The following is a 23941-nucleotide window of genomic DNA, read 5'->3' on the forward strand; positions in this document are numbered from 1 at the left end:
TGAGATGCCCCTGCCCGCCACCCACCTCGGAGACCCCCACAGCAGCTGGGAAGGCAGCCGAGGCGCTCGGGACTACAGCCCTGCCTCCCCCCCACCCCGCCCCTTTGGGACACTGTTTGCAATATATGTACTGAGAGGTAATCATGTTTATTCCTTTACCTGTTTTCAGCACGCAGTTCTTATCCCAGAGCGATCATTTCCAAATATCTTTGCCATGGAGGTTCCTTCTCTGTCCCTGCTACCTTATCCCTTGGCCCTTGAGGCTGGCTTCCAGCCGTGGACCAATTCTGGCCCTTGTTTCTACTGTCCTTGGATATTGGTCTCATATTCTGTTTTTCAATACCCTACAAATGTTGGTTCCTTGCATTTTAGGCCTGCAGGAGCAATGTCATGGTAACACCTAATCCCCAACCTGGAGACAGTGCGTGCGCGCGCGCGTGTGTGTGTGTGGAGAGGGGTGACGAAGCACAGTGTTGGCAGCAGGTGTCCATGAGAAAGCCCAGAATGAGCTGCAGGAAGGGGTGTCCCGGCTGTGCTCCTCAAGCTACCCCCCCGAGAGTTGCAGACAACATGGGCAAGACCCCAGAGCTCCCGGGCCCCTTCAACAGTGCTCAGCAGCTGCCACTGCCTAGCAGCCACACCGGAAGCGAGAGGGCCAGGATGGTGCCCAAGGTCTTCACTGTCCTCCAGAGCTCACGTGAGGCTGCGGCCAAAAAGAGGTTTCATAAGGTGGTGAGTAACTCCTCGCTCAGTGGCCCAGCTGGCCCCAAAGAAGCCAGGTCAGGCGCCAGCTTCACAGCACCTTTCCGCACCTTAACTGCTTGCGTTTGGGCAGCGAAATGGGGTCCAAGAAGCCATGGAGGCACAGGGAGCTGGCTCACTAGCTCTGGGCCATAGAGAAAACGTGGCAAGTTGCTGTTGGCCAAAATAGCCCACGTGCCTGGGGCTGGTTCCTGATCTCCCCCGAGCTGGTGGAATCCTCAGTAATAATTCCAGCCTGTGGGGGACAGGTGATGGCACATCCTGGCAGAGGCAGTAAGGAGCCAGCCCCCTCCTCCCCGTTTGTCTATTTGTTCCTCTGGCTCGGAAATGTGGCTTCACGGGAACGGGAGTGGGAAGACAGGGTCCTTCTGCCAGGAACCTAAATCGTGGTTGAGTGTTGTGTCAGATTCCTCTGCTTGTGGCTCTCTGCCCATTCTTTGCATAATGGGGTCTTTTTATTTGGGGTCCTTGATCCCCTAAAAGATGAGCACATGTCCCCAATTGGACATGCCACACACCAACTCAAGTGGCTGGTGGACTGTATGGCCTCGTTCAAGGGAGGGGGTGTACTCACAATGGCTTGTGGGTTTGTGTCTCACAATGAAATGACATTGACAGCACTGAATGGATGTACTGGGGCTGGTATTTTTCTAGGGACAAGGAATTGTAGTGGAGGAATTGGACAGAAGCTTGTGGGAAAGTCGATTCTGTAGAAATAGCAGCACCTGTATAGCCCAAATTGTTTTCCTTATCAATATGGTATTTATGTTTATCCTCTGTCAAATCCAGAGTGTTTCCCCCAGGTGGCCTGGGGAAGTCCAGGAAGATGAACAGACAGAGCAGAAGAGAGAGGAGGTGGAGACGGTCACATGGGGAAGAGGATGAGAGACGGTTCCACCACGCCAAGAACCCCATGGCCTCGAGAGGCAGAGCCCAGAGGGTGAAGGACGAGCTCTAGGTGCAGGGGGGTTCCAGGTATCAGCAACAAGACTACACGCAGTCCCCGTTCCTGCGCCACAGCCAGCCTCCCCTCCAGGGGCAGCCCCGCCCCGCCACCATGGCTGTTGTGTCCATGTCCCTGGGCTTGCTGGTTTGGGAGCTGCGGCTTGGGACAAATGAGGGCAGGGGACAGGAGGCTGCCCAGGCTCCTCTGGGCATCCCTGGTGGTTTCATCCCTGGTGTTCCTTCTTCCCTGGGGAGGTGCTCCGGACTAAGGCGGGGCGGAGACGGATTTGGCACAGGCAGGCATTTTCGGGGGCTGAGGGCATTTTCATTTCAGCCCCAAAAATGCCTGCCTGTGCCAACTCCGTCTCCATTTCAGGGGCTGAGGGCTATGGCAGAACAGCTGCTCCCAGGGCAGGGAAGACAGCGGGGCCACCACTAAATTCTTAGAGAAATCAAATGGGCTCAAATGGGCAGTGGAGACTTTCCAATGTTCTGTCCACCCATCCTGTTGGATAACATTGGTTTGTCCTTGCTCCAACCCTCCCACCCGCCACAAGGAGCTTAGGCTTATTGTATTACTCCCACCACAGTGCTCCCAAGGCACACCCAATTCCACCCGTCACTCCTAATCTTATATTGATTTTCTCTTTTGTCCTTTGCATGGTTTAGCAATGTCCTTTTTGTATAGACACAGGAAGACAGTTCGTGCTATGCTCTGTAACATGGAGTTAATTGATTCTGAATAATATTTACTCCTGGGCATCCATTATGTTTATTTGACTTAAGTCTCAGATGCCCTTACTTCCTCACATCCCCAAAAGGAGGGTCCCAAAGGACTTGATAGACCCAGGGCAAGCTGTAAGCAACCCTGGCATTGAAAAGAGACAGGCTGTCATAAGATAGTTAATGGGGCTGGAGCGATAGTACAGTGGGTAGGGCGTTTGCCTTGCATGCGGCTGACCCAGGTTTGATTCCCAGCATCCCATATGGTCCAGGAGTAATTCCTGAGTGCAAAGCCAGGAGTAACTCCTGTGCATTGCTGGGTGTGACCCAAAAGCCAAAAAAAAAAAAAAAAAAGAGGGTGGTCATGGAACAAGCTCTCTCATGACTCAAAAAGAAGTGACTGAATAAGGACCCTGCTGAGGTTAGGAAAGACTAACCTTGCCTGAGCACTGTATACTTAGTGAGATGTCTACAGGAAGAGCCACACTTTAAGCTTAATATATCTTACTGTGTTTATACAAAATGACCAGAAATATTAGAAGTAAATTTAATGATTGCTTAGTTTATTAGCTAAGAAAGAAGCAATATGCCCTTAGATGGAATCCCGCCCCTGAGCGGATCTCCAACTGGAGTGCTGAACCCTCAGATGAGATTTTGCCTGAATTAATCTCCTAGAAGAGTTTCCCCTGAAGGAGGGGATTTACATCTGTTTATTGTTATAATGTTCAATCACATCTATGTGTACCCCACCCTTCACAACTTCTGTATAACAACTAATGCTATGAGACAGGAAATAAACCATCACTGATTACCAACCAGCCTGTGGCCCCATTTCTCCATTCCCCAATCCTTTCTTCCATAAAGTGTCCATCATAGACGCAGGCTGTGGAGTGTGGGGGGGTTGGCAGGAGGGAAACTTGGGACATTGGTAGCTGGAAATGTATACTGGTGAACGGACGGGTGTTAGAACACTGTGACTGAAACCAAATCATGGTTAAATAACTTAGTAACTGCATGTCACGGTGATTGAATTAAAAAAAAAAAGTTGTGGCCTATATACCCAATAGAATACTATGCTGCAGTAACAGAAGATGCACTTATGCCATTCACTGCAACCTGGCTGGAACGGAGAGTGTTACGTGAAGTCAGGGAGAACAAGTACCAGGAGATCTCACTTATCGGTGATACAGGGAGATGAGGGAATGAGAGCTCAAACAGCAGCAAAACCTTAGTCCTGGATCACAGAGCTAAGAGAGGGGACTGGGAGGAAGGAAATGGGACAGACAGGTTACAGAGGGGCACGGATGCAGGGTCTTGGCACTTTGGTGAGGTAGGGTAACTGTATACATCAGAACTGAGGTGCTGGGCAGAGCAATAGCATTGCAGGGAGGGTGTTTACCTTGCACTTGACCAACTTGGTTCACTCTCCAGCATCAGATAGGGCAAGTGAACACTGCCAAGAGTTATTTACTAAATGCAGAGCTACAATAACCCCCAAACATCGCTGGGTGTGGCCCCCAAACCAACAAAACTAATTTAAAATTAGCTTTCCAGGGGACCTTGAAACACTGATGGAGCACCACTGACCTGATGATGGGCTGGGTGTAGGACCCCTGCATGCCTGAGACTCTATTAAGTATTGTAAATCATGGCATCTAAATAAAAATTTTTTTAAAATGGCATCCACAAGGAAATAGTTACTCAAACTATTCTATGAGAGTGTTAGATTTTGATGACATGCATAATGGACAGTATCACTTGCACAAAGAAAATTTACTTAAGTAAAGACATTAGTTCTAAAGTAGAAATTAATGCAAATGTTACATAAATTTTAAAAACATGGTTGTGGAAATAAGCAGTTTATGGAGGGATCTGATCAACTTGGAGCTATTTGCTATCTATAAAAAGCTAGCCTGTAACTATGGTTAAATGAAATGTTTAGGAATCATTTGCCTCTTTCAATATATACTTTGTTTCTAACATTAAAAATATAAGGTTATGTATTTTTATTTTTTGATTTCTATTATGAGCTAAGACACTTAATTGTTTATAGGAAGTGTGATAGATCTTGTACTAGAGTGGTTTCTATTTATAATGAAATTAATTTCGGCATCAGAATAGGAATGCAATACTTACTGAAAGCATAGCATTTGCACTTGATAATTTTGCCTAGCTCCTCTATTTGCCAGTGATGACCTACAATTCTTTACAGTAAAGTTAATTATGCTACCCATAGTTCTGTTATTAATAATGTCTTTTCCCTAAAATAAGAAACATTATTGCTTGAGCACGTTTGCTTTTCAAACCAGTATTTCCAATCCAGTTGAGAGTAGATGGTAGTAACAGGCTCTCAGCTGATCCAGTGTTCCTTGATGCATCTATAAATTTAATGCTCTTCCACTCCAACTCTCCACAGGGATTGGCAAGTTGATTTGAAAATGCAAATGGCAGAAGCAAACTCCAAGAATAGCTCAATTATTCCTTGCTGCGCTAGGACAGGTTTCCACTAACAGAAGGGTGTGCAGAGTGTGGACACTCTCCCGGCAGGTACTCCAGAGCAATAGCTTTGAAGACAATGACAGTCAACTGCCTAAATGCAGCAGAAGGACCCAGCTGCAGTCTGGAAGCTGATTCTGGGGCACAGGCCTTAGGCAGAGGAGTGGGTCAGCACCCTGAAACCAACTTTTGTGAGCATGGAAAACTAATGTGATCCTGGTGTCGTTAATAGGAAAAGGCGTTTGTCCACATTCTTTTGCCAAAAGTTTACAAAGGAATATGGGCCTGGAAAGAACCGTCACTTTGTTATGGGAGCTTGCTGTTCTATGGGAAGTTTTCTGGTTATTAAGTTTTTTGACCCCAGGACTGGGAAGGATTCCTACAAAAAAAGCAGCACCAGATGTAACTGAAAATTTATTTTCTTTGGGAATTTTTAAAGTATAGAGGAAGTTATCAAACACTATTTCCCTCGTGTGTGTGGTCTGCTGGGAGTCGTCATCTATTGTATGACTCAAAGGACTCAGAGAAGCCCCGTGCTGGGTTAGTGCACACTTGTGATTCCTAGTGGGAGACGTTCTTTTGCAGCTTAGGTGTCGCAAAGTCTCTACAGTTCCGGTCTGCACCTGTCCCAGCCCCCCAGGAGACTGTTGGCCTTTCTCCATATCGGAAGGCAGGCTTCTTTCTACATGGGCAACTGCTATTCCTCCTCCAGCGCGCAGCCCAGAGCCCACTGTGAACCGTCACTAGTGGCCAGTGCCCCCTTCTCTTCTCCACACACAGCAGGGCAGCGGGGAACGACCACCCTGTGGCTCCCTGTGCATTGGCACTGCACTCTTCCCATGAAGCAGCTCACAGGGTTGGTTCGCAGGGGACAGCTACCAGACGCCCCAATCAGCACCATCAAAGTCCCTGGGGACAAGCAGTGTGAGAACTCAAACTTGTCCTGGCTGTCCAACATGGCTGCCATGCAGATGGATCTCAGTCACCAGCAGGGCATGAATATGGCCAGGGGTCAGAACCTGTATCTCTGAAGAGGGAGTCCTTGTATGTCCACAACGGAATACACGGCTACAAGAAAAAAATGGAAATTATGCAATCTGCTGCCATGCGGATGGAACTGGAAGGTATCATGCCGAGTAAAGTCAGCAAGAAGCAGAGATACGAGAATTTGGTGGGGGATTAAACAGAGAGGAAAGCGGGGTCAGAGACAGAGCAGCTGGTCTGCGGAATTAAGCTGATGAAGGATGGGAAGTGTTTGTGGAACTTGATGGACATGAGACTCTATTAGACTGATCAAATAAATGAACCCAAGGAGGGGCTGTGTAACAAAGACTCGGTGGGAAAGCAAGTGGAGAGAATTTTTTCAGTTACTTTATTTAACAAAGTTGATGCCAACTTCTCTAACTACATACAAACGTGTTTCACAACCAGAGCAGCAGACACATCAGCCACTAGCGCAGGGAGAAGCGGACGCGTCAGCATGTCCTGCAGTGCACCCCCTGCTTCTGCAGGCATGGACAGGCTCACACAGGAACTCCGAGGCCCGGGGGCAGGCCTCTTCGTGGTGGGTAGGCTTGTCCGGAGTGTTCTGGAGAGAGACGCTTTCAAGGGTTAATACGCTGTGTTCAGGACTGTTGACAGCTCTAGGGCCCTGGGGGGCCTCATAAATATTTTGCACTCGGGATAGAAATCTGAGCAAAATAGAATCGATTAGTGTATACTTTGAGTCTTTTAAAAAAAATGTCCACTCTCTGTCATATCATAAATATAACAAGATCATCGACTTTCTGACCCCCAAAGGAAAAAAAATCTACTTTAGAAAATAAGCATAAAATAATTTTATTAGTAGTTTCTGTCGTTAATAAAACTTACTGAAGTCCTTCAAAACCAAGGTAAGACAAAGCACACACATTCAACACTGTGCCGTTCCCGCCTCTCCAAGCGTCAGAGGTGGGCTTCACTCCTAACACTGACCTACCTGCTAACAAAAGCTACTCTCGGGGGTCTTTGAAAGCCGGCTGTCCTTTGCTTAAAAAATAGTCTAAGTTCTGAGTATTCTTCAAAAGGTTAGCTACTTGGTCTACTCACAAAAGTTTGCTGCAGTAAGTACACAGGCTGAGTTTATATTTAATACTTGAGTAATGGTTGATGCTGCCAAATGTCAACTGTCCATGTTGGCAGGTAACACTCTGACCTGATTCATGGTCAAGGTCATCAGGGGGCCTCAAATCTCAGGACAGATGGTGCTAAGCAGTGAGGTATTGTGGAAGTGAATGCCCTAGCCTTCTCTCCAGAGAGGCCTGCTTTATGCAGGAGGGCCACGACACATGCCCTGGTAAGCTTCGGGCCCTCCTTGACCCGGGAAGTGGCATCAGACCTGGGTCTCACCAAGTGCCAAGCAGAAATGCCTGGAGGCCCAATACTCTAACAAAAATGCTCAGCGGGGCTTACCCTCTGGGTGCTTCCCCTAAGCCAGACCCTCGGCCGAACTGTGCTTTCATCTGCTAAGAATGAGATCAGACCATTATAAAAAAATCTACGTTCAAAATAAATTACTTCTAGAATATAAAAAATTGTGGGTTATTTTTCTCAGCCCGTGTAATTTCTTTATAAAATAGGAAACCAGAAAAATTAGCTAGTTTTCATGTGGTAAAAAAAAGTATACGTGTACACACACAGACACACAGTTTTTACAAAGCCAAGTTTCAAATTTTGATAAAAATCATAACCAGTTAATCACCCTGATGGTGTGCTGAAACAGACTAAGCGATGCGGAGAGCCAACTGAAAGAATTACAATCACTCCCACTAAGACTTCCCGTTAGATCCTCCAAGAACTCTCGTGTGTGAAAAATCTAGAGGGAAAAAATCTAGAAGTCTCCGACAACGCAACAGCAGATAAGTCTGACTGGCCAAGTGTTGATCACGGCACAGTCAGTCTTGTCTCCTGGTGCCCAGAATTCACTAAGGAGGGAGCAGCCCTGCAAGACGCAAGTGAGAGCTGGCTGCTCCCAGGTCGTGCGTGCGGCCCGTGGCCCGTCCGAGCCGCACTCACCACGCCATCCATCCGCCGTCGATGTACATGAGCCCCTGGCCCTGGTACCCATGGGGCCACAGAGACCAGCACCCAGCATACATCTACTGGCAGAGAGGGGTGGGGAGGGAACAGCTGGGAACCTTTCTCTGGTGGGGGGTGGGGGTGAGGGGAGGGCACTAGGAAAGACCAGACTTTGGCTAACTGAATTCAGAAGCGGGTCATCACTTCTGAATTCTGCCCCCCAGAATCCAGAAGGCTGGGGAGCATTCCCACAAGCTCAGCCGAGAAGAGGGGACACCGTAAGGAGGCCTCGAAGGCACAAAAGGACAGGGAAGCTGTCTAGAGGAGTCCGCTTGAAAAAGCGGATCGGGGAAGCAGGCCCAGGGTCCCCCATGTGATGAGGAGAGCACGCAGCTGTACCAGTCTACAGTTGCGTCGACGCCAGCAGCACCGCTTGCTCTGCCTCTATCCCTTGGACCACCGCTGCTCAGGGATGCTGAGAGAGAGGCCCGTGTCCCCTCTGAATAGAGTGAGGGCAAACACAAGACTGGATTAATCATGGGTCTCCTCCTGTGAGAAGGGGCGTTTCCCCACACCGGTGATCATCAATCAAGATATCTGGGGTGGGGGAAAAAACAAAAACCAAAGCGTTTCAATGCCTTCTTCCTTTCCCTCATACCCGATACTGAAGTAGTGAATTCAGGAAATGCCCTGAAGTCATTCTTCACAAGTGGGCACTGCGAGCCCGGTTCTGCATGAGAGAAAGACATGCGGACAGCATGAGCCTAGCCGTGGGACTGCAAGGCAGGCCCGTGACTTCAGGGCCAAATTTCAGACTCAGGATACAGAACATATCATCTCCATTCCACCCCCAATGAGCTAAAGCCAAGAAACAAAGGCAAGGTGCACCCGAAACTTGGGCTTAGGGAGCACACTGGGAAGCCAGGAGCCTGTGTATGGCATGCTCGAGGCCTGCCCCTCCAAGGGGGTCCCCAAAAGCCTGCATAGACTCAGCTCAAGGGGTGCCCAGCAAAGGGGGCTGAGTCCACTCACTGCTGAGAAATGCATCCTGCAGGCTTGTGTAGACAATTCAGGGGCTTTGATACCACCCAGGCGAGGTCTGCTACTCCTGGCTCTGACATCACCCTGGGGATGGAGAATGAATGGGCCCCCATTCCAACAGTCAACATTTCTCCTACCGAGTCTGGGAGGGGACTGGGATTTGGGGACAAAAATAAAAAACCCGCTCCAGAGGAAGCTGAAAGAGACCACTGGTTGGTTCTGAAGAGGGTGCCTCGGCCTATTTGCCCTTGGAGGAGAGGACATCCCAGTCCCTGGTGGCTTCGATCAGATGCCGCTGGCCGTGGCTCATCCACTCCTCCTGGTCCTCGTAGAGCCGCCCGCAGAACCAGCACTTGAACAGACACTGGGTCGAGTCGTCGGGCAGGGCGTCCACCACTTGGTAGTTGTTCTTGTGGACCTTCTTCAGCTTCATCTTCAGCATCATCTGCCTCTTGATCTGATTGGCCTCCTCCGCGTTCTGGTAGGTGAGCCGCACGTGGTGGCGGCGGATGCCCAGCTGACACCGCGTCCGCTCGGAGAGGACCACCTTGAGGACATTGCCTTTGTACTTGTTGATGACCTTCATCACGTTGGTCACTTCGGGCGAATCCACGTCAGGGTGGTTCAGTACGATCACGGGCTGGTTCCGGCGGGGACACTTGATCAGCTGGTCGGGCTTGGCGGCAACGAGGCGGAGCTGGCGGGCGACCTGGAAAATTGATGGGTCCTTGAGATAGCGGCCCAGCTCCGCCTGCCCCTGGCCCTTCTTCTTGCCGGCGTTTCCTTGTCGGCTTTTGCTCTTGCTCAACGGCAGACTCCTGGAGAGCAGCTTCCGGTGCCTCCCCGAGTCCCCCAGTCCCTGTGGCCCTTGGTACAGGGCCCCGTTTCTTCTAGGGGCGACGCCACACATGGCGCTCTCTTTTCTGGGCTTTGGTCGAAGAGCTGTGTCGGGAGTGGGGCCCAGGCCTCCTGATCTGCCTTCGCTCACTGGACACTGCAAGTCTGTGTCGGTCTGTCTTGCTGGGCGGGACGTCTCTGGCTGGCTGAGTTGGGCCTCGCTGTGGGGAACGGTGCCTGGGGTGTCACATGCGGCCTCTACGATGGGGACGTCCTTGGAGGAATTCAGGGCTCTCAATGCTGCTCCTTTAGAGACCAATGCTGGCGTGGCTGCATGAGCCCTCCTGCCCCCTCTGCCTTCGGCTTTCCCACCGCTGCCCATGGCTGTCTGGGGGTACGCCTGTGTGTGCGGAGGCGGTCCTTCCACAGCATGCTCCTCGCGGGGGCCTGGTGGAGAGGCCGAGGCGTAGCTGGGGCCTGCCACTGCCGCACTGATTTCTTGGATCTCTTTGGGGACAGCCTTGGAAAGGGCCTTGGATGCGGGCCCTGCTGGGTGGCCACGTGGGCCACTGCTGGCTAGAGACGACGGTCTGCCACAGGACTCGATCAGTTTGGCGATCTTGCGGCGCAGAAGCTCCACGGACTTGACCTTGGATGTTGAGCTGTTCCACCTGATGCCCTCTGGGACGTCCTCGGATCCCGAGCTCAGAGAAAAGACCGACGAGATGACTGGGCCCTCGAAACTCTCAGGCGTCCTCTCCGCTGTGGTCAGCTCCAAGGGCCCATCCCCAGGCTGCTGGGGCGCAGCTGTCCCTTCTTCCGCCTGGCTGATCTGTAGACACTCACTCTGGGACTGAGCAGGAGCCGGGCCCACGCTGCTGGGCTCGGGGGGGCTGTCCTGGAGCTTCCGGCCCGAAGGCGTGCCCTTTCCGGGGGCACTGAGCTTTCTTCTGCACTCCGGGTCACCCTTACCTCGGGGCAACAAGCACTGCTCGCCAGAGAAGGGCAAGGCCAGGGGAGGTGCGCTCAGAGGCAACAGTCGCTTGGAGTCACGTGCCAGGGGCGGCCTCTCCTCAGCCAAGGCGGCAGCAGCAGCAGCTTTATACGGGAAAGGGCCGGGGCCTGCGCCTAGCCCACAGAAAACACTGTTTTTCACCATGGAGGCCGGGGGGAAGGGGCCTTTGAAGGCCAGCGAGGGAAGGGAGGCTTGGTAGGGGCACAGGGCACCTCTCTCCTGCAGATCCTCAGTGGCCGCGGGGGGCTCGCTTGGGCCGTGAGCGCCGGGGTGGGACATGAGGAGGTCGTAGGAGCGCAGCCACTTCATGCTCCGGAGCTTCTGCAGGGCTGCAGGGAGGTGCCTCATGCCAGCCGCCAGCCGTTCCACACGGCCGTCTCCTGCCGGGGCTCTGGTCGGCTCCACAGAGCCCCCCTGCCCGGGCTCCCCGGGGCCCCTGTCCTTGGCGCCCTGCTCGCTGGCCACGCCATCGCAGGGCCTGGCCTCCAGGCCACTGTTCTCCTCCAGAGGGAAGAGTTTCAGGAGCACCTGCTGGGTCCCGTTGACCACCTTCACGTCCATGAGCTGGGCCAGGCAGTTGGCAGGGACCACGAGCTCGGAGGGCGCCACCACGGTCAGGGGCATGCCGGGCTGCAGGGGCTCGCGGGTGGGCGACAGCACCTCCACCTCCACGCTCTTGTTCTCGAACAGGGGCATCTCGCTGGGCTCAGCCGGGCTCAGCCTCTTGGGGATACACACCACGTCCTTCTGGAAGTCCTTAGGGTCTGGCAACCACGGGACCCCATGTGCCTTGTCCTTCCTGGCATGGGCGGGGTACTTGGAGAGCGGGTCAGACAGCCGGCCAGACAGTGCCTCCCTCCTCAGGCCCGGGGTCTTGCCCAGCTCCGGGTAGGGCTTGGCCGCGCCTGCTCGCTTGGCCTCCAGCTTGGCGGGGGGCCCGGGCGGACGTCGGCCGCCCGCCCGCTCGTGGACGCGCTTCCGGTGTTTGACGATATAGTCGTTGCGGACGGCGCCGTAGTCGCAGTACTCACACTGGTAGGGGAAGATGCCCGTGTGCTTGACCAGGTGCCGCTGGAACTCGCCCTTCGTGTAGGAGACGTAGCTGCAGTGGGAGCAGATGAAGCGGATCTCGTCGTGCTGTGTGATGTGCTTCTTGTACTGCAGCGGGTCCTTGGTGGAGAACCGGCACTTGTCACAGTAGTACTTGCCCGGCTTGAAGTTCCGCACCTTGAACTTGTTGCTGCCCGCACCGGGGCCCAGCTCTGCCGCCTTCCCTCGGAGGCCGCTGGGGCTGCCGCTGCCGAAGGGGAAAGGTGGGGGCGCCATGCTCAGGGTGCACTGGAAGCAGATGTACTTGTCTGCCCTCTGGGTCTTCTTCAACTCCTGGATGGGGATTTCCTGCACGCCCTTGCACTTGGCGCAGGTGGCCAGGGTGGTGAGGGTGGCCTCGGCCTCCGAGCCTGGGTACACGAGCCCGGGGGGCTCAGGCCTCAGGGCGCGGGCTGTGCGGTGGGCGCCTAGGGACTTGGGCGACATGGTGGCAGGGCCTCGTCCATCGCTGGCGTGTGCCGGGTACAGCTGCTGCCCCAGGTCCTTCATCTTTTTGATCTGCATCGCCCGAGAGTCCATGGGGAGTCCAGGAGGCCTCACATGGCCTGCGCCTGGGGTGGCGGCTTTCCAGACCTCATGTCTGGGAACACGTGTGGTAGCCCCACGCGAGGGTGACAGCTCCAGCTCAAGGATGCTTGGGGGGGCACTGCAGGAGAGAGCAGGAAGCACGGTCAGAACAGGACTGAATGACACAGATCCCCAAGCCTCGGTGGGACCCCAGGGCAAAAGGTCGCCACCCCTACAGCCCATCCTGTGACACTGTCTTCCTGCAGGGAGCACCCAAGGCCCCAGGGGGGTTGGGAGCTTGGAGTAGCTGCAGGTTCTGTTGGCTACTTATGGTAGGTTTCCAGTGGGCGCTAAGTCTTTTTGCTTGCTCTCTTCCCCTGCCGCCCCCCAAAAGAGGGGGGTGGCCAGACAAATGTGGGACCCTCTGCTTTGGATCAACTCTTCTCTACACACAGGGCAGGGGGCTGAGTAAACACCCAGAAGGTGTTTACTCTGCAGGGCTGCTGAGAACGTCTCAGCCCCGTCACCGCAATGGTGTCATTCCCGTTTCTGAACCGCACGCTTCCCACAGCTCCCGCAGTGCCCCGTATGCTCTGATAGGCAGTGTGGTGGGGCCGGGGGCCACACAAGCTCTCCTTGTGGCCCTCGAGCCTCACCAGTGCCAACTACCGCTTTTGCTCTGAGGGTGCAGAAGAGCAGACGCAGGGGTCCAGGCAGGGGTGAGGAGTGAAGGCGTGATGGGGGTGAGAGGAAAGGCCTCTGGCGCTTCCCATCGGAGCAGGCCCAGGGCAGTGGAGGGATGAGTGTCCTTCTGGATGAAGGCGAAGGTCAGTGGGGTGTGGTCCTGGGGCAATGAAGGAAGAACAAGGGTGTGGGGGTGGGGAGAGTCACAACATAGCCTGGGGATGCAAGGGCTGGCTCTGGGCTTGACGACTGTCACCTGTTGGAGACTATGGGGCAGCAGCGGGGCACCCAGTAGGGTGCGGGGAGGAGGGTAGAGGCAGCCTGGCCAGGACGGACATGGCCGGAGGCTTTTCTAGAGTGAGTAGCACAGGCTGGAACACAGACACTAGTTTGGGGAAGAAACCACTCATTATCTTTAAAAACACCTTTTTTCAGAACACACAGAATTAGGAACCCAACAAAGATCCTTCTGGTTTGGAAGCTGCAGCCCAATATCTGCACTGGGTTGAAGCAATAGTACAGTGACTAAGGCGCTTCCCTTATACCAACCCAAGGTCAATCCCCCCATCCCATATGGTCTCCAGCCCCCCACCCAGGAGTGATCCCCTAGGACAGAGCCAGGAGTAAGCCCCGAGCACCACCAGTGTGGTCCCTAAAACAAGCAAGCCCGCTGTCTCCCTTCTCATCAGGCCGTAAGTGCAGGTCACACCATGCTCCTGGGCAGAGAATATGGCTGAGCTCCAAGTGCTTCTCTGGTTTCAGAAAGGCTGCTGGGAGGGGCATAGAAGCTGTGGCTTCAGGAAGGGACAATGGGACATGGCCCCCAAACCCATCTGGCAGTGCTGCCTTTTGGACAGCATCACCAGGACAGTTCATCTGAGAACCAACTTGTCCCGGAAACACTCTTTCCCGGCCCGGCTTTCAGTGGGACAGTTTTACCTCTCTTTGAAAGCTGGTTCCGGCGAGCGGGCCAGTGCCGAGGTGCCTAGTCAGGCCTGGCCGGCACTGGGGGTCTCCACCAGAGCAGCAGCTGTGCTTAGTGGCAGGGCAGGGGGCTGTGGGTTCTCGCTCCATGCTTGATGCTTAGAGACTTACCTAGGAAAGGCACCGTGGGCAGGACAGGGCCCACAAAGGTCCTACAAGGCACACCTGTGCGGGCACTGAGGACTGTCCGTGGTGGCACTCTGGCTGTGGGTGACAGGTGCACTCAGGTCACTTTCGGACACTGAGACGGGCTTTGTTTCCCAGATGTGCAGGCTGGCTCTGATGGGAGAGAGAAATGACATAGAACCAGGCCACTGATCAAGGGCCCTCAAACCTGTCCCCCCAGCCCCCATGCCTCTGGGTTCGAGGCTGGGATCAAGGAGACGGCCTCCACGCCCAGTGCAGCACGGCTGGCCACCTGCAGACACAGGGTCCCGTGGCCGGACAGTGCTTGGCTGTGGGAGCCACGCTTTGTTCTCTTCTGCTGCCATCCCTGAAAGCACAGAACCTTAGACCGAGAGGGTATAGCGGGACTCCGCTCCCACAGTTGGAGGGGTCTCATGGTCACAGCAGAGGTGGACATTCCTGGGCGTCACCCCAAAGGCATCCTTCTGATGGAAAGTCGGCATTAGCCACCTCCTGGTTCAAACTGCCAGAGACACTCCAATTCCTTTTCCAACAGCTTCCTGAGCAGATGGTGCAACCCAGAGAGGCACCAATGCTGTCATCCTCAGGAAATGCTTTTTTTTGGTTGGTTTTGAGGTCCCACACAGTGATGCTCAGAGCTTATTCCTGGCGGTGCTCAGAGGACCATATGGGATGCCGGGGATCGAACCTAGGTCGGTCACTCTAAGGCAAACACTCAACCTTCTGTCCACTGCTCAGGCCCTGAGGGGAATGCTTCAGGGCTCTTTCTCACAGTGCCTGTCCTGCCGTGTGTCCGTGCCCTCCGAGCAGGCCTGCTGGGACTCTGCACACCCAGTCCCCTGTGCTTGGTTCTGATCCAAATCCCCGCATTCCACTCGGCAGCTACATCTCTGCTCTGACTCCCAGTCTCAGTGCAAGATGAGAGGAGGGAGAGCGGGAGGAGGGAGAGCAGGGGAGGGAGGCAGGCATGGGGGCGGGGGCGGGGTGAGCAGGGAGCCCAAAGGCATCTTTCCCCACTCGGCTGGGAAACCTGTGTGGCCCCTGAGAGCCGGGTGGCCATCTGAGACCACGGCAGCACCTCCAGGCGATGTCCCTAAGCCAGTTCCTCCCAGGCTCTCAGCCCATGGCCCACACCCGGGGGCAGATTCTCATGACACTTGACTTCGGGGGACAGGGGGAAGACGAGAGCTGATGACCAAGACCTGGACAGAGCAGTGGCAGTTAAGGGGCCTCTGTGTTGAACCCTTGAGGAAAAAAAAAAATCCATTCTTTGCAACTGTTGACGTGGTCTTCAAAAGCAGACAATCCTGCTACTAACGGACACGGCAAATCAGGTGGCCATGTGACAAGAAGTTGCCCAGTTGTCACGGCAAGTGACATGTGAAACACAGAATGCCAAGCTCTGCTGTGAACAACTGCCCAGATAACTTTGTGGCGCGGATACCCCCATCCCCCCCAACCCCAACCAGCTGGCCCTGTGCTTAAAGGATATGCTCAGAGAAACTAGTGAGCTTGTGGAAACTGGTCTAGTGACGCCAAGAGCTAGAAACCGTGAGTGCATGCGGGTGCCTCTGTTCAAAGGGAAGCAGCTGACTCCCAACACTGGAAGCTTCCACGATGCCATCACATTCCGTTCTAAATATTCTAACTCTGTGAACCCAGTTCCCTCCTGGTTCCAAGAATCAGAGTAGCATCAACAGCTGCAGATGCTAAGATGCCAATTTGGGGTTCCAGCACCACTTTCTGGGCTGGTGACCAGAGGGAGGGGGGGGCGCATTGAGAGGTCTGATTCCCCCGGTGGCAGACACAGGGAGCATGCCTAGCTCACAGAGTGGTCATGAGGATTGAATGTGCTCAAGTGACAATACGCTGCTCAATCTCTCCTCACGCACCACAAACAGCATCTGTTTTTTTCCCAAAGAAAAGGAAAGCAATGACTCAATCACCAAGTCCAATGGGCTACAAGGCCCTAGCTGCCTAGCTCCCAAGCTCCCTCTTTCTGAAACCCATACTGGATCTCACGGTCTTAACTGCATGGCAACCCACTGCCACGGTAACTTGGTCACTAAGATGGGTGGGTGGCTTGGCCCCGGGGCTAAGTGCTCATGGCATAACGGAAAGGTACTTCCACTAGCAGAACACTCATTCCACGGCAGTTTATGCAGAAGTTTATGCTCTCACCCTGCCAAGCCCAGCTGAGCTGTGAGCCCTCAGAGCACATCTGCACGCCCCTGTCACCTGCAGAAGGCCACAGCGAGGCACATCACCCCCCCCTTACAGAACCACCCAGCTGGCACGCGATCACCTGCCACGGCCCACGTGGTCAGAGAGCAAGTTCCAGAAACGCTGCGGTCTCAAGTGCCCAGCACCATGGGGGCAAAAACCAACATCAGACCTGGCCACTGCCACCTGCCCAGAGGGGCTGGTGGTGGTTCCCTCACTCTGCAGACCTGAGGTGAACAGACCTAAACCCAAGAGAGGCCTCTCGGGATGCCTGTCTGCCAAGTCTTCAAGATGGATGGGTTTGTGCGGCAGATATTTCTGGCCCCAGCTCATCACTTGGGCCACAGCCAGGGCATGAAGGCTGGACAAGATGGTTCTGCGTCTGCGGGCAGACAGGGAAGAGAGATGACACTTGGGGCGCCAAGGACGAGGTACTTAGCCCTGCTCTGGGGCCCCTTGGTGCGTGGCTTCTCGCAGGCCAGAGAGGAATGGCTATGGCCCCTCTGAGAGCTGAGCGTGGCCTGGCAAACAGCGCCAACAGTGCACAGGTTTCTGCAGAGAAGAAGCCATGAAGGGCCAGGGGCAGGAAAATGGCGTTTGTCTCCTCCAGCTCCTCTGCTAAAGGCCCGAGTGAGAACAGGAGTTGCTGAGGGAGCGGAGCGAGCTTTCCATCTGTCCCCAAGTGAGTTCCCCTCAAATCCTCTAAGCACGTCAACCAAGATCTGCCTCAGAAAACAAGAGTGTGGGCTTTCCTTTGAACAATCGAAAAGTTGAAAAACATTCAAAAGAAAGAATATCAGTACCGGAGTTCTTAAAGTCTTATTCGAGCTGTCCCCGTTGTAATGCTAGCAAGATCCTCTTGGCTGTATGTTTCCAAGATAAAAACTAAAATATGAGGGGCTGGAGCAATAGCACAGCGGGTAGGGCGTTTGCCTTGCACACGGCTGACCCGGGTTCGATTCCCAGCATCCCAGATGGTCCCCTGAGCACCGCCAGGGGTAATTCCTGAGTGCAGAGACAGGAGTGACCCCTGTGCATCATCGGGTGTGACCCAAAAAGAAAAAAAAATTAAAATATGAGTCTGTAACACCATAAAATATGGTTTCAAAACACACTGAGTGACTCCAGGTCTCCACAGGAGTTTCACAAACAAAACGATGGGCTTATTTTTCTGGTTTCCTTTTTCCCCCTCAAAGGAAAAACAAAATGTTGAGGAAGAAATGAATGAAGAACTTAGCAACATGGGGCATCAAACCCAAGAACCATCTCCCATGACCAGAAGCTCTTCACCCCCACTGCGGCTGGGAGGTGAGTGTGTCAGAACACAAGCCAAGCCCGGGGCTGACCAGTGTCCCCACTCAGTGATACTGGAAATACTGAACACCTGCACATTCAGAGCACGCGCGCGCACACACTCAAGAACACACGCACAAAAACGTGTGTGCGTGAGCAGACACACGTACAAGGTACTCTAGGAAACATAGAAGCTTCCAGCTGGTTGTACAGTGCTGCTGAGATGAGGACCTGCTTCGCCAATGTGCAGAGGAGCCCGTGGGAGCGGCAAGAACCCCAAATTCCCCCCACAGCCCTTCCCACATCTGTGCCCAGTGGAGGGTACCTGGAAGTGGGGCAAGCCTGAACCCACAGGCCAGGATGAGAGGAAGTGCAAGTGGACCGGGGTGCCCACCTGGGTCAGCTGACACTCTGTGGGCACAGCATGCAGCGACAACACAGAGTGGATTATTCCAGCATGGAGCCTGCATGGTGAGTACAAGGGGCGAAGGAGGGGGCTCTTCGGTCCCCAACACTGCCGGGGCTGCTTTTAGATGTGATGAAAGATGGAGAAGGAAGTGATGAGGGTGCATTCCCTCACTGACCCCTCTCTAGCACCTCGGCCACTGTCAGGCGGAAGGGGTGCCGGCAGCCCCAGGCTCCTCCTAGCATACCTTCAACCACCTGCTTCTCCCCAGACGCCTGGCCTGGGGCGGCGAGGTCAGCGTCAGCAGCCTCTATGCTAAAGCCTTTGTCTGCTGTGCCCACGCAGTGCAGGGCACCTGTGGCCACCAGGGCCTGCTGGCTGCGGCACCATCAGGCAGTCGCCTGGGCTCAGCACAGCGGGCACTGGTGGGGTCCCACGCTACCTACCTGGGAGGGCGGGGAGGGCGGCGCACTTGGGGCCGCAGGCTGGAGTCTGGGTCTGCAGCTCCGCTTCACTTGGTGCTTTTCTTCTGGCCAACCAGAACAAGCCCCCAAAGTGCTTTCTCTAGCAGGAGTCAGTGAATAGTTTCTCAAAAGGCGGGGGTGGGGGTGGGGGCAAGGATTCCCGGAACTCAGGTGACCTCAGGACTCAGATGGCTCCTTTCTTCTCCCCGGGAACTGAGAATTCTTTCGGCACAGCACACTGCTGCCTCCCCGCCCCATGTGGAGACTCCGGCCACTTCACTCCAAGGACGGATCCTGGCCGCGGACGCTGGCCAGTTTGTTGGGGGGAACAAAGACACTCGCCTGGGCCGGGCGGCCTGGGAACCGGCAGGCTGGGGTGGCCCCAGTAAGGCATCAATACAGAGCTGGCCGAATGAATGACCCTTGTAGAGCGACACTCAAAAAACTGCTCTTTGTTCTTCCTTTCACAGGAAAACTGGCCCAGGGGCCTCCCGAAAAGGCCAGGGGAGAGACGTGTTGTTCTCTTGCTTTTGTTTTAAAATTACTGTTGGATTTTTTAGAATATACTTTAGTCTGACCAAGCACATGGGGGAGGAGGGCCCCTCCCCCCAATAATCACGCCTTTCTTTACTCCCCCCCCTCAAATGGACTTGCAACTAATGTTAGCAGCCTAGGGTGGAAGGCCGCAAATCGTGCTTTTCCAAGGCTACTGCACCAATTCAAGAGAAGAATAATTTTCAAAAATGCACCCTAGGTTAAAGAAAACACGGGTGTTCCTACAATGTTAAAAAGCCAAACATCCTATGTAAAAGAGATAACAACTGGCTTTAAACCCACCACTGGCTGTCTTCCAGTACGCCAGGGCAAGGGGAGTCCTGCTGTGTAGACCCCTCGGCTGAACTCTGCCTGTGTACTCGGCGGGAGAGGGAGACGGGATTCCTGCTCTACCCGGTTCTCCACTGCCAGGACTGCAGGCTCCCGAGGCCCTGCCCTGGGCTAGTTCACCCCAAACCCTCAAGGCTGGCACTGCAGGGTTCTAACACGTTAGTTTAGCTTTGTGGACGTCTACATTTAAATAGGCCAGCGCGCTCCTAGGGTCTCGGCTGTGATGTCTGATGTTAGATCAACTGTTCCTCCTTTTCCGTGTTTTTTTTTTAAAGAGTCGGTTTCTTCTAAGGGATGATGTCGGACCCCCAGCAACTACGCAGACGCAGACGCGCCGGCTCGGGCGCGCGGCGGCGTCAACCTGTATCCTCGGCGATCCCTCTCGGGTAAGAACTCTTGATGCTCGATTCGCACCCTCGGCGTGGCTGTCCAGACCCCTCCAACGACCGCACCGCGGAGCCCGGACACAAGGGGCCGGGGCCGGTCCCACAAAGCGTGTGTCCCGGGCACCGCGCCCAGCCCGGCACCGGCCACGCGGCCTCCACGGCAGGCGCGCGGACCGTGCGGCGCGCTCGGGGGTCGGCCCACGCCTGGCCACGCACGCCCCCCACCGCCACCCCGACTCCCCAAGGAAAGACAATGCCAGGCTGGTTTGCAAGTTTATTGTTGGCGCGCTCGGCACGGCTGGCACAGGACACGCTGTCCAGGCGGCTCAGGCGGCGCGCGTGCACCGGGGGTCGTGCACGCGTGGCGGTGGCGGCGGGGGCCCCTTCTTCTTCTCACCCCGACAGACACGCAAATTCCATCCACGCTGACCTCGGAGGCCAGCAGGCGGCTTTAAAAATGGCCTCCTGACGACACTTCCTGCTCCCCCCGGCCGGTAGAGCCTCCGGGGACGCGGCATCCCAACGCCCGCGGCCCGCCGCCCCCCGCTGCCCCCCAGCCTTCGGCGCGTTCCCCCCCTCCCAGCCCGCTGGGGCCCACCGGGGCTGGCGCCCGCCCCTCCCCCACCCAGCCGGCCTGCAGCCCCCCACGCTCCCAGCCCCGGGCTGCTCCCCGGAGCCGACCCGCACCCCCGCAGCGAGTGCAGAGCCCCCCAGGGCACACAGCCACCCCCTGGTGGCGCAGGCCCGGCCGCCCGCCCCGTCCTGCCCGCCCTCACCCCCCGCCCGGCCTCCTTCCTCCCCCTCCCGGCGTGCGTGGCCCCCCATTCGCCTCTCGGAGCCCTCTGGCGTGCACCGAGCCTGCGACGGCCCGAGCTCCTGCTCAGCCACTCACCCCTGCGGGTGGGGTCCTGGATCGGGGGCGTCTACGCTGCGGGCCAGAGCTGCTGCCTCCGCCGCCGCTGCCACCGCCGCTGGTCGCCGCCGGTCGCGGCTTGTAGGTCCCTACTCGGGGGGCGGAGCCGCACGGCGCCTGCGCAGAGCCAGCCCGCCGCGGCCAGCCCGGCCGAGCGGGCCTCCAGCTCAGTCTCGCAGAGTGACCCCCGGCCCCCGGTGCCCCCCCGCCCCGCGCTACCCCCCCGCCCCACCCCCGCCGCTCCCGGGGCCAGGAGCCTCCCAGGCTGCAGCAGATCCCACTGCGCCTCCAGGAGTGAATCTGGAGACTGCCGAGGGGGCGAATCCTGGGGACCCCGGGGATGCCCCCCACCTTCCCACCCCTGGCGAGTGGAAGCCCAGCTCGGGTGAGCAACGGTGAGAAAAGGCGCAGGCGCGCAGCCTCCGCCTTCTTGCCCTTCGGAGAAGATGCGGTGAAGGCGATAGTCTGCGAGGCCCGGGTTCGAATCTTGCTCCCAGGAGTCGCTGCGGAGTTTTGTTTCCGGGGCGGCGCGGGGTGGGGGGGGCGGAGGCCAGGCACTAAGCCCCAAAGCCTCTGGTGCCAAGGAGGTGGCCTCGGTGCTTGTGGCCCTAATGCAGACACACGCTGGAGTGAGCCCCCCCCCCATACACACACTGATTTTGGGGATCCTCCCTCCGGACTTTCTGGAAGGAAGAGGAACCTGGACTAGATTCTCCCTTTCCAGGAAAGAAGGGGCCACCCTGCAAGAGACAGAGACAGCATCCAGATGCCCCCCCCCCCAACCTGCTACAAATTAAAATGTGCCCTTAAAGGCAGATGGAGCCACCAGACCTGACTTCAAAGCGCCAGAAGGGGCCAGGCTGGTCCCCAACACCTTCCTGTGGGAGGTCAGGGGTCAGCCCATGGGTGAGTAGGGCGGGGAGAGCAGGGTCCCAGGGGGTCTTTAGCACTGAGAAGTGGAATTCAAGAAGCCGTGTCAGCCAGGACCAGCCTGTCCAAACAGCCCCCTGAGGAAGGAGCAGAGCTGAGGCCATGCCCACCCCTTCGCCAGCAGCAAGGCCCTTCCGCTCCCCACCCCCACCTCGCTGTCAGTGTGGGAGCAGCCAGCTTCTTGGCCATCTACCGCCAAGGTGCCAAACGCTACTGACCTTTCTGCAGAGCACCTCTCTGCACCCGTGCAGCGACTGGTGGCAGGCAGCAAGTCCAAAGGCTCTGGCAAAACATGACCGGACATTCAGATAAACTGGCCCATGTTTGGTGGCCTCTATGGAGCCAAATCAGAGAAAGATACTGATTCTAAATCTTGGAGAATCCACCAGAAGTCTAAGTACCTGACCCTTAGTCCTTCCTGTGCCCGGGATGGAACCCACGCTCTTCCTCTCCGTTCCTCCCCCTGCATGGCACTACTCTTCTGTGAGCTGCACAGAAGTGAGGAGTCAGCATGTCTGGTCTCTGAGAAGTTTCTCTGGAGTGGGGGAGAGGGGTTATGACCCCCTAACCCCCCTGCTGGCCCACAGGAAGCCGCAAGTTTGCTCTCTAGCCCGTGGGAACCTCAGTTTTCCTGGACACATTCAGGGAACAAGGAACATGATTTCATCATGAAATCCACCAGCGAGTGGTCAGAGCAATTAAAGGAGAAAAGCGCAGGGACTGGAGCAATAGCACAGGTAGGGCATTTGCCTTGCACGAGGCTGATCCCATTCCCAGCATCCCATATGGTCCCCTGAGCACTGCCAGGATTAATTCCTGAGTGCATGAGCCAGGAGTAAACCCTGTGCATTGCCGGATGTGACCCAAAAAGCAAAACAAAAATAAATAATTAAAAAATAAAGGAGAAAAGCCCAGACTCAGCAGGTCCACGGTGGATTTGACTGTTATTCTTGTCAGCCCCCGTCACCGTGTCTCTGGTCCAGAGGCTAGTGCTTGCCTTGCATTCAGTCAACTTTGGTTCTAATCTGGGCACTACATACGGTCCCCCAAGCATGACCAGAAGTGATCCCTGAGCACAGAGTGGAGAGTAAGCCCTGAGCAGCACTGAGTGTGGCCCCCAAACAACAAACCAAATAAATCTCTAGAGCCCATTCAGTGGGCTAAGTGCATTGCAGGGGCTTTGAAAACGGGGGTGTCTGCAGCCTGAAAAAGCTGCAGAGAGATGGGGCCCCTTTAGGTGCAAGTGCTCTTCTTGGAAGTCTCCACGTTGAACCCTGTCCCCTCCAAAGAGAACTAAATTCTCATCCTCCGTGACCGTGACTTGGAATTTGCAGTTGTGAATGGGAAGGACATCGGAAGCAGAGTAGGGTCTTGGCTGACTGGGTTAAGATGAAGATCTAGGTGGGCCCTCATCTGGCGTGATGAATACGCTTCAGAGAGGAGCTGGGGGTGGGAGGGGGTGCAGGCACACACAGGGAGTACCCTAAGCAGACAGGCAGAGGTGGAAGTTGGGCACCCATAGTCAGGGACACTCCCTGCCCACCTCGGCCCCAGAGTCTGGCCAAAGTGAGCAAAGACCCTTTGCCGCAGCCTTCCTGACACCTGGATTTCAGAATTCTCACCCCGTGCTGGCTGACAACTCACTCGTTTGCCATAGCAGCCCCAGGAAATGAATCTTTGTCCACTGAGGAGGAGGAGGCAGCCCAGGAGAGTGGGCCACGAGACCCATGGACCCTGAGCAGTCAGCACGCGGGCTGGTGGGTGGCCTTCTTTGGCAGATCAACACACTTTTCTGGAGCAGCCCCTGGCTGGGCTGGGTGCCGGGGACAGGGAGGGCTGGGGAGGGCTCTGCATTTGGTTGGGGGTTGCAGACACTCTTATTCTGACGGAATCGACCATGAGATCAGGGAATACTGGAGGCCCGGGAGAAAGTGTGGCGAGGCATGGGAGGAGGGCAAGCCTTGAGAAAGGATCATCTGAGAGGCTCAGAGATGTTCTTTTTGGCATCCTGACTTACAATCATACCTCGAATGTATCAGAAATAAAGGCGACACGGCCGCCCGCAACAGGGGGTCAGCACAGCTCCAGCCTCTTTCTCTAGGACCCCTCGAGCTTCCCCCCACCACCACCACC

The 23941-nt window shown here is 55.6% G+C and overlaps 1 protein-coding gene across 1 annotated transcript; it reads right to left on the reverse strand.

Moving 5' to 3' along the window:
* Positions 1–6275: 6275 nt before the first annotated feature.
* ZNF518B (zinc finger protein 518B) lies at positions 6276–21044 on the reverse strand. Its single transcript, XM_004617424.2, has 3 exons — positions 20858–21044; positions 14273–14440; positions 6276–12632 (listed from the first exon to the last, which is right to left on the reverse strand). The coding sequence occupies exon 3, from the start codon at positions 12503–12505 to the stop codon at positions 9263–9265; it is 3243 nt and encodes a 1080-aa protein (XP_004617481.2). The 5' UTR covers positions 12506–12632; positions 14273–14440; positions 20858–21044; the 3' UTR covers positions 6276–9262.
* Positions 21045–23941: the final 2897 nt, after the last annotated feature.

Source organism: Sorex araneus, chromosome 5, assembly GCF_027595985.1.
Source record: "Sorex araneus isolate mSorAra2 chromosome 5, mSorAra2.pri, whole genome shotgun sequence".
NCBI lineage: Eukaryota > Metazoa > Chordata > Mammalia > Eulipotyphla > Soricidae > Sorex > Sorex araneus.

Bases quoted from the DNA above. Each gene is read 5' to 3' on its own strand.
- ZNF518B (XM_004617424.2), bottom strand. From the start codon at position 12,505: ATGGACTCTCGGGCGATGCAGATCAAAAAGATGAAGGACCTGGGGCAG.